Below are 16,438 nucleotides of genomic sequence, written 5' to 3' on the forward strand. Positions count from 1 at the left end.
CTATGTGATCGGAAGCAGTGTCTCCTCCCCTCCCTAGATGTGGTGCATGTGCGTCAGGTCAGGGGGTTCCCACACCTTGGCACTTTGGGGGCCAGCTAAAGGACCTCACAACTCCCCGGAGCCTAAAAGAAAGGAAACAGCACTTCAGGGGCTTCCTGAGTAGCTCTCTGCAAGCCAGAGATTTACATCCAGGACTCAGATGACAAATAGTAAGATGTGTTTTGATACAACCCTGCAACAAAAAAATCCAGTCGAATATGCAAATTTCAGCATGAAAATAGAAAGCCAAGAAAAGTCAGTGGCGCCTGAGGGGCAGTCAAATTGTGGATGGGTCCAGAGCACAGGGACACAGCTCCTACTTTGGATGCAAACAGATCAAACACCAGCATCTCCCCATATTCTACTGGGAGCCCTTCCTCCCCCCAAATCACCCCCTTTCCATCTCCTTGCCCAAAGAAAGCTTTTCCCCCCAAACGAAGGAACCTTAAAGACTAACAATTTTATTATACCATGAATGTCCTGGATCAGGGCCCTCTTCTTCAGATGCATAAAGTGAGATCCTAACCTGGTAGGCATGGATACAGATGGTACGGAGGGATGGAAAAGAGTGACCTCAGAGGTAAACGGCATGCGACAAGGACAAGCAGCGATGACGACGGAAGCACAGCTAGCCGACAACAGGGCGGCCTGATGATAACACAAACATGGCATGCTAATTCACAGATGTCACGTGGCAAGCGCCTGTTATCCTGATTCAAGCCAGAGGGGACAGAATTGGATTTCCTGCTCAAATGGAATTCAGCAGTTTGACGCTGGAGTTTCCCTCTGCTGAACTTTCTTTGGTCAAGGATGACCAGTCATTACGCACATGCGCGTGCAACACGTCCACACGTGCTGCCTGCCAACGTGGGATTGCATTCCGTGCATCTGATGAAGTGGGCTGCAGTCCACAAAAGCAAACGCCATAATAAAATTGTTTGCCACACGCTGCAACGCAGACCACCATGTTGCAGCTTTGAAACCTTCTGTAAAAAAAAAGGTTCCCACCAAAGTGACTTTTCCACCCTGTGGGCTAGGGATGTCAGAGAATTTCGCCACAAATCTCGGGGAGGCCGAATGCCAGCGCATTCAGCCCCCCGAAATTGGCGGCGGAACGGTCTGCCCCCCCCCCCCCCCCCCGGGGACGGGACTTACCTTGGGCAGATCTTTCTGGCGGCAGCAGCAGCAGCTGCTGGTCTTCTGACCGGCTGCTGCCGCCGCTGCCATTTCCAGTTAAAAAAAACAAAAAACAAAAAAAGTGATAGGCTACATAAAGATTTACGTAGCCTATCATGGCTAGATTTTTAAAAAACACCGTGATAGGCTATGTAAATGTTTATGTAGCCCATCACGGCTGATTTAAAAGAAAAAAAAATCGCACGTACGCAAATGGCGGCGCCCATGGGCGCCGCCATTTGCGTTCCTTATTTTGGCATGTCTTAGTCTACGTAAACGTTTGCGTACGCGCTTTTTTTTTCTTTTAAATCAGCCGTGATAGGCTACATAAAGATTTACGTAGCCTATCACGGCTGACTGCAGGGATGCAAACGGCGGCGGCTACAGCCGCCGCCATTTGCATCCCTGCTAGCCAGTGGCCAGATGTCCAGCCGCTGGCGGAGCCGGCCGGTGGCTCCGCAGAATCCCTGCGGAGCGGAGCCGGCCAGCCAGAATTTTGGGGGGGAGGGACAGAGTGCCTCCCCCCCCAGCCAGAATTTCGGGGGGAGGGATGGAGCGCCTCCCCCCCCCCCTTGAATCAATTTCGCTAAAAGGTAAGTGACTTTCGTACATCCCTACTGTGGGCATCTTCGGGCCTCTTGCTGGAACTTCACACCGAGGAATGAGCTGTCAACTGAGAATCAGAGCAGAGGGAGGTGCCCATGTAGCCCCCCCCCCCCCACCGAGACAGGATGTCCTACCCAAACATCAAAATCCTTCCCCCGAGAGCTGCCTTGATGCCCATCCTGTGTGTCTTCTTTCCGACACGTAACGCTTTCAGCCTCTAGCACCGCTCCTGGTTCCTGCGTCTCTGACTCCTGGCCTCTAACCCACATCTCCTGATCCTCCAGAAGTGGGAACTTCCTTCCAGCAGAAAGAAGGCAGAGCCAAGAGCCAGGAAATCCAGAGAGGAGCAATTCCTGGATCTTATGCCCGGCTCTACACCTGTGGGGGGGTCTAGGGCACGTTCCCCTTGAGGCTGGCTTTCTCCGTCCCACCCACTCCCAAAGAGAGACTCCAGACACAGCCTTTCAAAGAGGCCAAAAATTCCGTGATGAATTCAATTCCACAAAAACAGCTGTAAAAAGGCCAGAAACAAAACCCCTCCCACAGCAGCCGTAACCCCCATACCCCCCCCCAACCCCAGCATGGGGTGAAAGCAGCGCGGACAGGAGGCAGCAGTCACTCGCGGGCGGGGGAACAAAAGGAGAGGGACACCACCCACTCCTCGCAAGGAGACAAGTCTTTGTTGGGGGGGTGCCAGTTTTTTCCGGGGGGGGGGGCGGGAGAAGCAATTGCAGCCATTCAAGCACTTGTCCCTGGGCACCTCCACCCGCCCCTTGCCAAATGTCTTCTTCTAACAGGTCCTCTCGCAGAGTCCCGGGAGGGTGGAGCTGCCGCCGCCCTGCCCCGCCCCCAGTCCACACACACACACTTGCTGTGCTCCAGCCGTTTCGGGGGGGTCCAGCAATTATTTCTGCTCCTTGGTGGGTGCGTAATAAAGCTCCAAGGGTTTGCTCAGCTTCCAGTACTTCTCGTTCACCAGCTCCAGGGTCACGGATCCGTTCAGCGTCTGAGTGGAGGAAGGAGGAAGTGGAGAGGTGGGGTGGGGAGTAGCCAGAGAAGCCCCCCCCCCCCCGCCCCGTCCCTGCTCAATGATTTCCACTGTGAAGTCTGACCCTTTGCCCCAAAGACAGGGACACTGACCCTGTCGCCCCTCCAGAGGTCAACCCAGGTGAAACTGTGTTCCAAGGAGGGAGCGGAGGACGCTACTGAGCAAGCAGGTAACTCAGGCAAGTGTGCCAAGCTGCGTGCTACAGGCAAAAGCCACGCACAAGGAGAAAGATGCACAGAGCCAATACGACCTGGACTTCCTTGGCCTCCCAACGTCGCAGCAACAGACTGCTGATAGTGAGCAAAACCCGTGGGCCAAGATATCCCTGGACGCAAATCCACACCCCCGTTCTCTTCCTGGGCATCAACTCCTAAGGTCCAAAAGGGAGGGGGAAGAAACCTCCCACAGTGACAAGCCGGGGACAAGAGGGAACCACAACCCCTGAATGTGACTGCCGCATCAGAAGGGAACCCTGGCAACATCCCTCACGAAGGCAGGCATGAACGCTGCCCCAGCTTCAGGTGGAGTCTTTGCATCACGACTCTTCCCAGGAAGGCTCAACCCAAACTTTACAGCCCCGACGGACAACAACCTCCTCCGCATTTGGCCCCAAACGTGTGGCTGGTGGACTCTTGAGCCCGCAGCTTCTTCTATCCTAACCAGCTCTTCCGTCCCCACTATGCCTGCACAGCGCTGCCGCATCCCGCTGCCCACAGCCCCTCTTCTGATCTGCCTCTGCAGGGAACCTGTTCCCTTCCCAATTGCTCTCCTCCTCCCACCCTTACCGTGAAGGCCCCCCCAGCTGTGGTGATGTAGATGGTGTACTGCTTCTCGCTGACGTCTTCCAGGGCGGGGCCTTCTGGGCCCGGGCCCGGCGCTTCCTCCAGGGCGATGCGCAAAGCCAGGTACTTGGAGAGGTGATCCACCGTGGCGTTTGCTGTGGTCTTGACGTACCTGCCAAAGAGGGAGGGAGGCAGAAGTGAAACCAGGGGAGAAGCCCACCTTCGAGGGGGGTCTCCACGGCTCTTCGAGGGAGGGAGCGGGAATTCTCAGTTGATACTCACAGATGACCTCCCCCCGTCCCCACCCAGCAACACACACATGGCTGATGCTACAGCCTCCAAAAACATGGAGGCCAATATTCTGAAGAATATTATTCAATTATTATTTGAAGATAATAATAATACTCTCCAAAATTAACTGAGGGTATTTTCAGGGGCCAAAGTACACCTCCAGGACGCATGAAAGATCAAGGTGTGTTCTTGATCTTTCTTTCATTCCTTTATTACATTTACGTACATTCAGAAAGATGATGGGATGGACCGTGATATCAAGGGGGGTCCCCACCAGAGCTCAGTTTGCCAGGGGAACCTCAAATCTGGGGCTGGCTGTGGGCCTCACAGCACCCTTCCCTTGAGGTATTGGCCAAAGACTGTCTTTTTCAGAGTGTTCAGCGTCCTCCCTGTGCATTCAAGAGGCAGGGGAACTGCTTTAGAACTTTTGGCAAGATTAATGTGATTATAGAATATTTTACCATTTTTACTCAAGCAGGACCAATGGGCTCAGTCCTGGGCCCAGTGCTCTTCAACATTTTTATGAATGACTTGGAGGAGGAGGTGCAGGGAATGCTGATCAAATTTGCAGATGACACAAAATTGGGCAGGATAGCTAATACTTTGGAAGACAGAAACAAAATTCAAAGTGATCTTGATAGGCTGGAGTGCTGGGCAGAAAACACCAGAATGAAATTTAATAGGGATAAATGCCAAGTTCTGCACCTGGGAAAAAGAAACCAAATGCACAGTTACAAGATGGGGGATACGTGGCTCAACAACACTACAAACAAGAAGGATCTTGGAATTGTTGTCGATCACAAGCTGAAGATGAGCCAAGAATGTGATGTGGCTGCAAAAAAGGCCAATGCTATTTGGGCTGCATTAATAGAAGCATAGCTTCCAAATCCCGGGAAGTACTAGTTCCCCTCTCCTCAGCACTGGTTAGGCCTCATCTGGAGTACTGTGTCCAGTTCTGGGCACCACACTTTAAGAAGGATGCAGACAAACTGGAGAGGGTTCAGAGGAGGGCAACAAAGATGATCAGGGGACTGGAAACAAAGCCCTATGAAGAGAGACTGAAAGAACTGAGCATGTTTAGCCTTGAGAAGAGAAGACTGAGGGGAGATGGGATAGCGCTCTTCAAGTACTTGAAGGGTTGTCACAGACAGGAAGGCCAGGATCCCTTCTCGATCATCCCAGAGTGCAGGACACGGAATCATGGGCTCAGGTGACAGGAAGCCAGATTCCGGCTGAACATCAGGAAAAACTTCCTGACTGTTAGAGCAATACGACAATGGAGCCAATGACCTGGGGAGGCGGTGGGCTCTCCCACGCTGGAGGCCTTCAAGACGAGGCTGGACAGTCACCTGTCAGGGATGCTCTGACTTGGATTCCTGCACTGAGCAGGGGGTTGACTCAATGGCCTTGTAGGCCCCTTCCAACCCTACTATTCTGTGATTCTATGACCTTGAAGATGGGGAAGAATCAAGGCTATAAAATAGCCACTTGCCCGGTCACTGGAATAAGCAAACCCCATGACACTGGCCAGATGCAAATAGATAGTGAGTGTCATACAAACATGAGAAGAGCCGTTTCTCTCTGTGGCCAACTGGATGTCCCAGTGGGAAGCTCACAAGTAGAACAGGGGTGCAACGGGACCCTCCTGCCCATGTTCCCCAGGAACCGCTGAACATACTGTCCCTGACATGGGACGCAGCACAAAGCCCTCAGGACTAGTAGCCATGGACAGCTTTTCCTCCAGGAGTTTGTCCAACCCCCTTTTAAAGCCATACAAATTGGTGGCCGTCGCTATGTCTTGGGGAAGCGAATTCCATAGCCTGACCCTGCTGGGTGAAGACATCCTTCCTTTGATCTGTCCTGAATCTTCCACCAATTCATGGGATGAGAAAAACGTCTCCCTCTCCACTTTCTCCACCCCGGGCATAACGTTGTACTCCTCTCTCCTGTCTCTCCTCCCTCGCCTTTTCTCTAAGCGAAGCAGCCCCAGGTGTTGCAACCTTTCCTCATAGGGGAATTCCTCCAGCCCCTGGATCATTTCAGTTGCCCTTTTCTGCACCAACTTGCCCAGATGCCCAAGGCCAAACCGGAAGGGGTGTTCACAGGCACGTGGCAGAATACAAGGCTGGAGAAGGAAGGTCCCCGGTTCCTCCCTAGCCCAGATCTTACCTGGTCTGAGAGTAGGCGCCCTTCTCCACCAAGACCGGGTGGGGCCGGAAGACGAGCTCGATCTCGCTGCTGCTGGGCTCGGCCCCGGGCTCGGGGCTGCCCCGGCCTCCCTCATGCGAAGTCTCCGGCTCGGGGCATGACTCGTCGGACGCCCGCGACCGCTTGCGGCTGGGCCCGGCTTCAGGCTGGCTGGGGGCGGAGGCGTTGCTGAGGTGAGAGCGGCTGTCGCAGTTGTCCTCTGCGCCACTGAAGGTGGTGTTGTCTGACTCCAGGGGGTGCTTCCGGACTCGCTGGCCCCTGGAGGTGGGAAAAGAGGCACGTGTGGAGTGCCAGGGAGGCAACAGCAGACCCGATTTACAGGCCCATGGTCCCTCCATGCCACCCCAGAGAGCAGAAGATGGGGGGGTGAATGCCGGAACCCCAACAGAGGAGAGGGGGGCATGGAAGCAGGCAGGGAAGACCCATCAACATGCCCCTCCCCATCAGCACCTACAATATGGGGCAGAATGCCACTGGCCCACCTTACAAGGTTCCTGTGAGCATTGCTGGGATAATGCGTGTCAGCCTTCCCGAACCGGAAGTGCTCCAGAGGGCACTGAGTTGGGGATGCCTGGCCTATCTGAAGTGCATTCAACACTGAAAGCTCTGTGGAGATGCTAGGTATTATCAATATTCTTATCGCCTATGAGTTATCCACAGTTGAACTACTACAAGCGAGAAGGATCTTGGAATTGTTGTCGATCACAAGCTGAAGATGAGCCAACAATGTGATGTGGCTGCATTAATAAAAGCATAGCTTCCAAATCCCAGGAAGTACTAGTTCTCCTCTCCTCAGCACTAGTTAGGCCTCATCTGGAGTACTGTGTCCCGTTCTGGGCACTGCACTTTAAGAAGGATGCAGACAAACTGGAGAGGGTTCAGAGGAGGGCAACGAAGATGATCAGGGACTAGAAACAAAGCCCTATGAAGAGAGACTGAAAGAACTGGGCATGTTTAGCCTTGAGAAGAGAAGACTGAGGGGAGATATGATAGCACTCTTCAAGTACTTGAAAGGTTGTCACAGAGAGGAAGGCCAGGATCTCTTCTTGATCATCCCAGAGTGCAGGACACGGAATAATGGGCTCAAGTGACAGGAAGCCAGATTCCGGCTGAACATCAGGAAAAGCCTCCAGACTATTAGAGCAATATGACAATGGAACCAATTCTCTAGGGAAGTAGTGGGCTCCCCCACACTGGAGGCATTCAAGACGAGGCTGGACAGCCACCTGTCAGGGATGCTCTGACTTGGATCCCTGCATTGAGCAGGGGGTTGGACTCGATGATCTTACAGGTCCCTTCCAACCCTACTATTCTATGAAAGGCAGGGGCATCATTTTTGCACCTCAAGTGAGATGTCAGAAACGCCCACAGTGACCACTTCTCCCAGTTGCCAGATCGCCTTCACTGGAGGGGTTCAAACAGAGGCTGGACGGCCATTGGTCAGGGATGCTGTAATGACACCTTGCTGTGCAGAACCTGTTTTGTGCAGGGGGTTAGACTAGATGGTTTCTGAGCCCCCTTCCAACTCTAAGATCCTATGACTCCATTACATGTGGCAACCGCAGCATGTGCAACACAACTCTTCCACATTTGCAAAGCCACACCGGATCCTGCCTGATTTCAGGAGAAGAGACCCAACCTCCCCATTTTGCCTTCTGGCCCAACACTGGATCCTATTGCACATGGACAACCAGACCATCCTGCATGGGGAGGCAGTGCAGTTCCATCCCTCCAGCCCCAAATGCACCAAGGCCTCACGTGGGACGTTTCAGTCCGACAGCAAATGTTATACTGGGGATGTTAACGACAATAACTTCATATAAAAAAATATAAAATACCACCCCAGAGTAACTCAAAGTAAGTCTTGGCATATTCCTGAGCAGGATAGAAACCTGTGGCCATGTGCAAAACTGCTTGACATGCAGAACTTCTTGATGTTGCATGGTGCACTTTTGGGAGGCTGAGCAACCCCGGAGAGGGAGAGGGCCCTGTTTTTTAAGGGGACAAACAATATCCCACAAAAGTTTTGATCAATGTTTTTTGCATCACGCACACAGATTGGATTTACTTTCATGTCCCTATCCGGCTAACGAATACGCAAACGCTTCTTTTGAATTGCCCTACGGTTGTTTATTCTTTAAAATGAACTTCTTGCCATTGGCATCCTGGAATAACTCTTGCCGTTGTACTGACCTGAAAAGAAAGTCAGATGTATTTTTTTTTTGGCATGACAGATTTGCCAACTAATTGTCTGTCCGTTTCCACTGACGTCTCTCTCTTTCCCCTGACAATGGAAACAATTGCTCAGCTCCGAATGTTTCCCCTGCCCGACCTCACTGGGCTCAGCCTCTGCTTTCCCCGACTCTCTGCGTTTGCAAGGACTCGGGTTCACACGTTACCATCTCCTCCCATCCCAGCTCCGTTCTGGCAAGAGACGGAGCAGTCAGTCAAACTGGTTCTTGATGCTTCGGCCTTCATGTCTTCTGACGTGAAGGGGCAGGGATGGGAGAGGAGGCCACGTCAAAAGTTATGGATCTTGGGTGCTGCCACAATAGCCTCATCCCCCCAAACTGTCAGGCATCAGTTCCCCCCCCCCCTTCCCAAAATATATCAAATCCTGGAGGGAGGAAACTTTGGATCATGCAGTCAAAGAATACAGACTATTTAACAGGCACGATGTAAGCACTGCATTGCGTGGTCATCTTAAGGACTCCGAATCCAGATCCCCTTTACTCATGCACAGCTCTTGTGGCTCATCTCCCCTTCACTTCCCCGCTTTCTTCCTCCTTCTCCTCTCTGTGCCCTCCTCTCTCTGAGCTCGCAGACTGCAACTGGTCCTGCAGGAGCAGAGGAGCAGCGGCAGCACTGGACACTGCTCCATAGTCACAGTCATGGGCGCCATGGGAGAGGCCTTCTGGCATTTGCGGGACCCTGGAGACACTCTGGGCACATCCACATGGTGCTACCCCCCCGCCAAGCCCGGCTACCTGTTCATGGCCTGCATCTTCAGCCCCTCTTCCATGCTGCTCCGGAGGGCCTGCTGGTTGTGAAGGCGGTTGAGCTTGGCCAGCACCCGGTCCTGGTGGGCTTCGTACTCGTCCCGGCTTGGGTAGATCTTGGAGATGAGCGCATCGAAATTGGGGTCGGGCCGCAGGGAGCGTTTGGAGACTAGCTTCTTCCGGCATGTGGGGCACTCTTTATTCCTACAGCGACAGAAGGGGGGATGGTGGGGGTGTGAAAGGCACCAGGAAAGGGTCGCAGATCCTCCCCTCCCCTGCAACACACCAGCAAACCTGTTCTTTCATCCAAGTCCCTGCATTTGGGCATCAATTGCTGTTACCTGCCCTGGGTTCCTGAGTCTGAACAGACAGCAAGTTTAACAAAACAAAACCAGGCCTTCCCTGCACCCCCCATTTGGCACTGATGTCTCCCGCTGTTTCTGGGAGAGGTGGGGGAGAATTTAATCCCTCCCCCCATAATACCGAATCCAGATTCCCTCACTTCCAGCTCCTCCTTTCCACCTCCAAACAGGCACAATTGTCCATTACCCACTTTGGAGCACACACAGTCCTTGAAACCCCAATCCCTTTCCCCGCCATGTCTTTTGGGCTGTAAGCCTGAAGGGGCAGGGACTCTTTCATTATTAATATTTGCATGCTGCTCTGGGAGCATTTTTGGGCTGAAGAATGGGATAAAAATGTTCTACAGAAATAAACCAGGCTGTTGTTTCAAGGTGTCTGTTTATATTGTTGTTGTGATGGTTATTTGATACTGTCAACACATTTTACTATTTTTAGGGTGTGGGTTAACTTTTGCAAGTTACTTTGCATTTGGTTCGAAATCAGGAGAGCTGGGTAGAAATCAGGCACAATCATTCCAGCTCCTGAATGAAGCCTTTACTCTTCAAGCACCTCAGCGACTGCTCGCACACAGGCTTGCTCCTGCAGCTAGCTAGGGACACGCTCCTGTTGGACACAGGGGCCCTGTTAAATTCTATTCCAAAACTTTTATGCTGATGTATTCTTGAGGCTTCTTTTAATTATTCTTGCTGTGGTTTTTGCTACATACATCATAAGCAGCTTTGGAAATCTTTTACCTTGGAAGGCAGAGTATAAATGAACAAACAGCAGCCTGACACCAAAAAGAGAACGGTGCAGGGGGAACCCAAAGATTACATCGGGTGAAAACCTCTTCTGACCACAACATGCTTGGGCCAAATGTGAGTGCCACTGAAAAGCCTGTCTTCGTTCCATGCAGAACTGGCAACATCTAAATACCCCATGCACACACTGCCAGCAACGGCACCACACAACGGAGTAAGCAGGAGGAAGTTTTTAGACACAAATCCTTCCACGCGCAGCGGCACCCCCACAGCACGGAAGAGGAATGTTGTAGCCAACACTCAGATGAACGTGGCAGGATTGGAATCCACCGCCCTGCCCCCTGCAAGTGTCAGGATCAAGGCTGCAACGTTTAGTCGATTAAGGAGTTACATTAACCAATGAAAATCCATTTTGAGGGACTATAAAAAGGTGGCCCCAGTTAATTTGGTCAGCAGACTTAAGGGATTAAAAAAAAAAAATCGAGCACTTATTAAACTACTGATGGCAAACATGGATGACCTCTACAGTCCCTTCCAACTCCAAAATTCCACAATTCTAAGTGAGGCCAGGTGGCCTCCAACGTTTCCCACATGCTAGCATATCCTCGGGCTGATTCAGCAAGGCTCCCCTTATCCCACTGCATTCCACGCTGCTGCCCCGTCGGCACAGGGCAAGGCGCCCCCTCTGGAAGGCCCCTCCCATTTGTACCCGCTGCGCAGCGCCGTGACGATACAGTCGGAGCAGAAACGGTGGAGGCACTCCTTGGTGGTCATCGTGTGCTTGAGCATGTCCAGGCAAATGGGGCACATGAGTTCGCTGTGCAGGCTGCGGGGAGAGACGGCAATCTCCGTCCCGTCCATGATGGCCTCCTGGAGAAACACAAGGAAGGGGGGGGAGAGCCAGGCCTGTGAGGCGGTCGCCCCGCATCCCCGAAGCTGCTTTGAACCAAGAAATGTGGGGCTCAGTATGAAAACTGGGAGCACAGCAGGAAAAACTCAGAAAAATGGGGCAACATTAAACTCAGCCACTATTTGGCAGGGGGGGTGGAGACTTGGGGACTCCAATCTTTGTCAGTTGAAAGTATGTTTATCTATTTATGGGATTGGACACGATGGCCTTGTAGGCCCCTTCCAACCCTACTATTCTGTGATTCTATTTATTTTCAATCCAGCCTGGGATTGTTTTTTGTTTAAGTGCAAGCCATAAATAAATGTCTAAAACAAATAAACAGAAAGCTTACAAAGAACTGGCGAACACCTCCCCACACACTGCTCTCCAAAACAGATCGGAAATGATTTCCACATACTGGAGCCACACCCGTGGGCTTCTAAAACTTTCCCCTTCCCCCCACACACAGATCTTTCTGTCTCGACCGAGGTGGGAGGGAGAGAAAGGCCCCTGCCCGAGAGGAGACGCCTTCCCCTTGCTTTTTCTAAGGAGAAAGGGGCTCATCTGTCTGGCCTCCGCTTGGCGTCCTGCCCCATGAGAATGGAGTTTCCCCCTTGGGTGCTCGTCCCGAGGCCTGCTCCACCAGCTCCCATTCCCAGCCCCACCTCAAGGGAAGGCCCATCGCCCTGGCATCAGGCCTGCTCCTGCTCACCTGAGGCGTCCTGTGCAGCTCATAGAGGCTGAGCTCCCAAGTCTTGCTGGCCGTCTGGGCGTTGGCCGGCGTCGCCATGGCGGGCTGCTGATTTGGGAGTGTCAGAAGAGAGAAAAGCCATTTTAGAAAGAGAAGGGGTCGGGGAGGGGGACATGGGGCTGCCCCATATTACGAGTGCCCAGAGAAGCCCTGTCTTTTGGCCTGGCAATCTTGCCACACAATAAACCCCAAAGCAGGTTTAGGTCATAAGAACCTCAGAAGAGCCCTTCTGGATCAGACCCAGGGTCCATCGAGTCCAGCATTCTGTTCGCACAGTGGCCAACCCGCTGTCGACCAGGAACCCACAAGCAGGACGCGAGTGCAACAGCACCCTCGCACCCACGCTCCCCAGTACTGCCTCTGCTCACTGCCTCTGGGGCTGGAGGTAGCACACAGCCATCAGGACTAGTAGCTATCAGGTTCTAGTATTTTGAGAGAGGGAGAAAAATGTGGAGCTGGTCCATCACTCCATGGAGCGGAAGTGCCCACTTTGGTGGGCAGCAGGTCCCCAAGCCTTGCCCAGCTGTCTTCCCAGCCCCCCTAACCCACAGGAGATGCTGGGCAGGGAACCCAGACGGTGCACGCCAGCATGCGGGGGCCTGAGCAGTGCCAGTGAGCATGGCAGCACAGGAGCCTGTGCCAAATCCACCGTCGGGCTGACCGCCTGTCTTTCTCCTCTGACCGGCAGCAGCTCTAAGGGGTCTCAGGCAGAGTGGGAGGGGGGCACTGCAAACACAGTCCTGCTGCCCCCCCCCCAATCTTCTCAGCTGGAGGGCTGAACCTGCAGCGCAAAGCCATGCCCTCTGAACCTGGCCTCGGGATCCCACATGGGCTCAGCCACAGCCTGCATGCTGAGCAGGAAGGCGCTCTGTGCATGCCCAGAGGCTCTGTCCTTCATGACCACCAACACCGCTCTTATGTTGCTCTGGCATTCAAGGTGGCTTTTCGGGAGGAGGAGCTGGATCCTGAGGCTCCAGTGAGGAGCCGTGCCCTCTGCACGTGGTCAGAGGCAGCCTCCTTCATCATCCCCCCCAAACCGGAAGGCTATGCATTCTAGGCGGGCATCGGGGCCGCCCTCTGCACATGCTCCCTGTCACCCACTCTTCGGCAAACCACCACCACCACCAAAGAGGTTCCGGGGCTGAACGAAGCGCCCCCCTTTTCTTTCCTTTTGGGGCGAAAGGGGGAGAATATCCCTGGCTCCCTCCTTGCTCCAGCCCCCCAAATCCTCGCCCTCATCCCAGTGGGAGACGCGGGGAGCCTCTGCCCCCCCCCAGGGGGGAGGGCTCCCTCCGGTACCTCCCCCGCGTCCAGGACCCCCGAAGGCGCCTCTTTCTTCGCCGCCGCCGCCGCCTTCTTCCCCCTTCGGGGGGGTGGGAGAGGGGTGGGAACCTCCGAGCAGCGCGTCACTTCCTCTCCCCGCCCCTCCCTGACGTCACAGAGAGGGGCTCTCCCCACCCACCGCCCCGCCCGTGACGTCACGGAACCCCTTGGGCAGCGGGCGGGAGGGCGAGAGAGGCGAGAGTGCAGTCAGATGGCCGTCCGGTGCAGCTCCAGCCGAGGAAGCGCCCCTCTTTGGGCAAGGCGGCCCCGTTTACTCGGGAGCAAGGCTGGGTGCAGGGGAGCAGCAGCACCACTACTCGGAAGTAAGTCTGGCCGCTGGGTTCTATTAATTATTATCAATTATCATCATCTAGGATGCTTCCCCATTGCAGTTATTATTAATTATAATTATATTTATAATTATAATTATAATTATTAATAATATCATCACCGAGGATGCTTCCCCCACTTCAAAACTATCGTTGTATACAGATTGCTTGCTTGCTTGCTTGATTGATTGCAATTATTCTTCAGCCTGCCTACTTTCAAGAGCAGCTCGCAACAACTATAACAAGAAAAGCAGCAAAAGGGGCATGTTCAGACAGGAAAAAAAGCCCTACAACTCCCAGCGCCCCCCTGGCTGGGGATGCTGGGAGCTGTGGGACTTTTTTCCTGCCTCGACCTAGCATAGGGCTGTGCCCTAAAACTTGCAGAACAGGCAAAAGTCCCAGCATTCAAAACTTGAGTGAAAATCCACAGAACTGAAAAAAGGCCCAGGCAATGACAATGTCTCTGCCTTGCTCTCGGAGGACATCAGGCTTGGTACCTGGTCAACATTTGCTCAAGCCAGAGAGGATGATCTTAATACATATGTGTTTCTGATTTGTTTGTTCAAAATAGGTTTATACCCCCATTTGAGGTAAAGCCTACTCATGGAGGTTTACAAAGTAAAAGGCTGAAACAATCAAATATAAAATACAACAGCGGCGGAAAAGCATTTAAAATAGCAGCAACAAAAAGTCACATTTATGAAATAAAAACAGGCTTCCCTTCATTTCAGAGCAGACTGGAACGTCCAAGCCAGTTGAAAGTCCATTTAAAAACAGTCAGGGAGAGGCCACAAGTACATCCCGTGGTGGGGCACTTCATAAGGTTGGGGCCCCCACAGAAAAGGCTCTGTGTCTTGCGCCCGCCAACCTAATAGATCTTACCAGGGGGCATGTAAGCAGGGCTTCCATCTTAGGGCCTGGGCAAGTTCATATCGGTGCAGGCAGCCCTGTCAAATAACCTAGTCCCTTTAGCCCTTCAAAAGTGATCACCATCACTTGAAATTGGGCCCAAAAACTGACTGGAAACCACCGCAGCTGGTACAGAACCAGCGTTATCAGCTCTGATCGCCTAGCCCCCAGGGGTAATCAGGCTGCTGCATTCCACGCCAGTGGAAGTGTCTGAACGGTCTTTCAGGGCAGCCCCATACAGAGCACATTGCGGTAGCATAGTCCGGATATGACCAGGGCACGGATGACTTTAGCAAGGTCCGCTTTCTCCTAACCGGGGCACAGCTGGAGAATCGGCCAAAGCTGATAAAAGGTGCTCCTGCTAAGCCATGGCGCCTGAGTTCCCATAGAGATCCCTGGGTCCAGGAGAACCCCACAAGCTGCACACTTCATTCTTCGGGGGAATGTAACCCCATCCAACACCAGTCTCACACCTCCATCCAGATCAGCCGGTTTCCCCACATACACCGCAGAACCTCCATTTTATCTGCATTAAGCCTCAGCTTGTTTGCTTGTTTGTTTATTAGACTTATTAGCTGCCCATCTGGCCGGCTATCCAGCCACTCTAGGCAGCATACAATACTAACAACATGAAATACAGCACATTTACATAATCAGTTGAACAAAACAACGTAAGAAAACAACACTGCTCTAAAAGCCCCTAACCTACCCCAAATGCCCGCCAGGCTTTTAAAGCCCAGCAGAAGCTCCTTCATGGATCACTGCCTTGTTGTGGCGAAGGGGCTTGCGTAACTCAGTGAAGCCATAAGCTGTGCCATGCAGGGCCACCCAAGACGGACAGGTCATGGCGGAGAGTTCTAACAAAATGTGGTCCACTGGAGAAGGAAATGGCAACCCACTCCAGTATCCTTGCCAAGAAAACCCCATGGAACGTATCACAAGGCTAAAAGAGATGACGCCGGAAGATGAGCCCCTCAGGTCGGAAGGTGTCCAATATACTACTGGGGAAGAGCAGAGGGTATTTCCAAGTAGCACCAGAAAGAGTGAAGCGGCTGGGCCAAAGCCGAAAGGACACTCAGCTGTGGATGTGTCTGGTGGTGAAAAGAAAGTCCGATGCTGTAAAGAACAATATTGTTGAGGAACCTGGAATGTCAGATCAATGAATCAAGGCAAGCTGGAGGTGGTCAAACATGAGATGGCAAGATTGAACATCGACATCTTGGGAATCAGCGAACTAAAATGGACAGGCATGGGCGAATTTAATTCAGGTGACCATCATATCTACTACTGTGGGCAAGAATTCCTTAGAAGAAATGGAGTAGCGCTCATAGTCAACAAAAGGGTGGGAAAAGCAGTACTGGGGTACGATCTCAAAAACGATAGAATGATCTCAGTACGAATCCAAGGCAAACCATTCAACATCACAGTAATTCAAGTCTATGCCCCAACCACTGAGGCCGAAGAAGCTGAGGTTGATCGGTTCTATGAAGACCTACAACACCTTCTAGAACTCACACCAAAAAAAGATGTCCTCTTCATCATAGGGGATTGGAATGCCAAAGTAGGAAGTGAAAACATCACCGGGATAACAGGCAGGCATGGCCTTGGTGTACAAAATGAAGCAGGACAAAAGCTAATAGAGTTTTGCCAAGAGAACATGCTGATCATAGCAAACACTCTTTTCCAACAGCACAAGAGGCGACTCTACACATGGACGTCACCAGATGGTCAATATCGAAATCAGATTGATTATGTCCTTTGCAGCCAAAGATGGAGAAGCTCTATACAGTCAGTAAAAACAAGACCTGGAGCTGACTGTGGCTCAGATCATGAGCTTCTTATTGCAAAATTTCGGCTGAAATTGAAGAACGTAGGGAAAACCACTAAACCATTCAGGTATGACCTAAATCATATCCCTTATGAATATACAGTGGAGGTGAGGAATAGATTTCAGGGATGAGACCTGATATACAGAGTGCCTGAGG

General features: G+C 52.5%; 1 protein-coding gene across 4 annotated transcripts; it reads right to left on the reverse strand.

Annotated features, from left to right (window-relative positions):
* Positions 1-480: 480 nt before the first annotated feature.
* Positions 481-13,253, reverse strand: RING1 (ring finger protein 1). 4 transcript variants are annotated; one of them, XM_084831931.1, is made up of 7 exons: positions 13,192-13,253; positions 11,854-11,937; positions 10,962-11,122; positions 9,138-9,353; positions 6,112-6,408; positions 3,655-3,823; positions 481-2,827 (listed from the first exon to the last, which is right to left on the reverse strand). In XM_084831931.1, exons 2-7 carry the CDS (start codon positions 11,929-11,931, stop codon positions 2,726-2,728), a joined length of 1,023 nt encoding a protein of 340 aa, XP_084688057.1. In that variant the 5' UTR covers positions 11,932-11,937; positions 13,192-13,253; the 3' UTR covers positions 481-2,725. The 4 variants fall into 4 exon arrangements, with proteins under 4 accessions (XP_084688057.1, XP_084688055.1, XP_084688056.1 ...); XM_084831929.1 differs by having other exon boundaries at positions 481-3,239; XM_084831930.1 differs by having other exon boundaries at positions 11,854-11,940.
* Positions 13,254-16,438: the final 3,185 nt, after the last annotated feature.

This window comes from Heloderma suspectum, chromosome 2 (genome assembly GCF_057233095.1).
Source record: "Heloderma suspectum isolate Gila_16-S chromosome 2, 16-S_ref, whole genome shotgun sequence".
Taxonomy (NCBI): Eukaryota; Metazoa; Chordata; class Lepidosauria; order Squamata; family Helodermatidae; genus Heloderma; species Heloderma suspectum.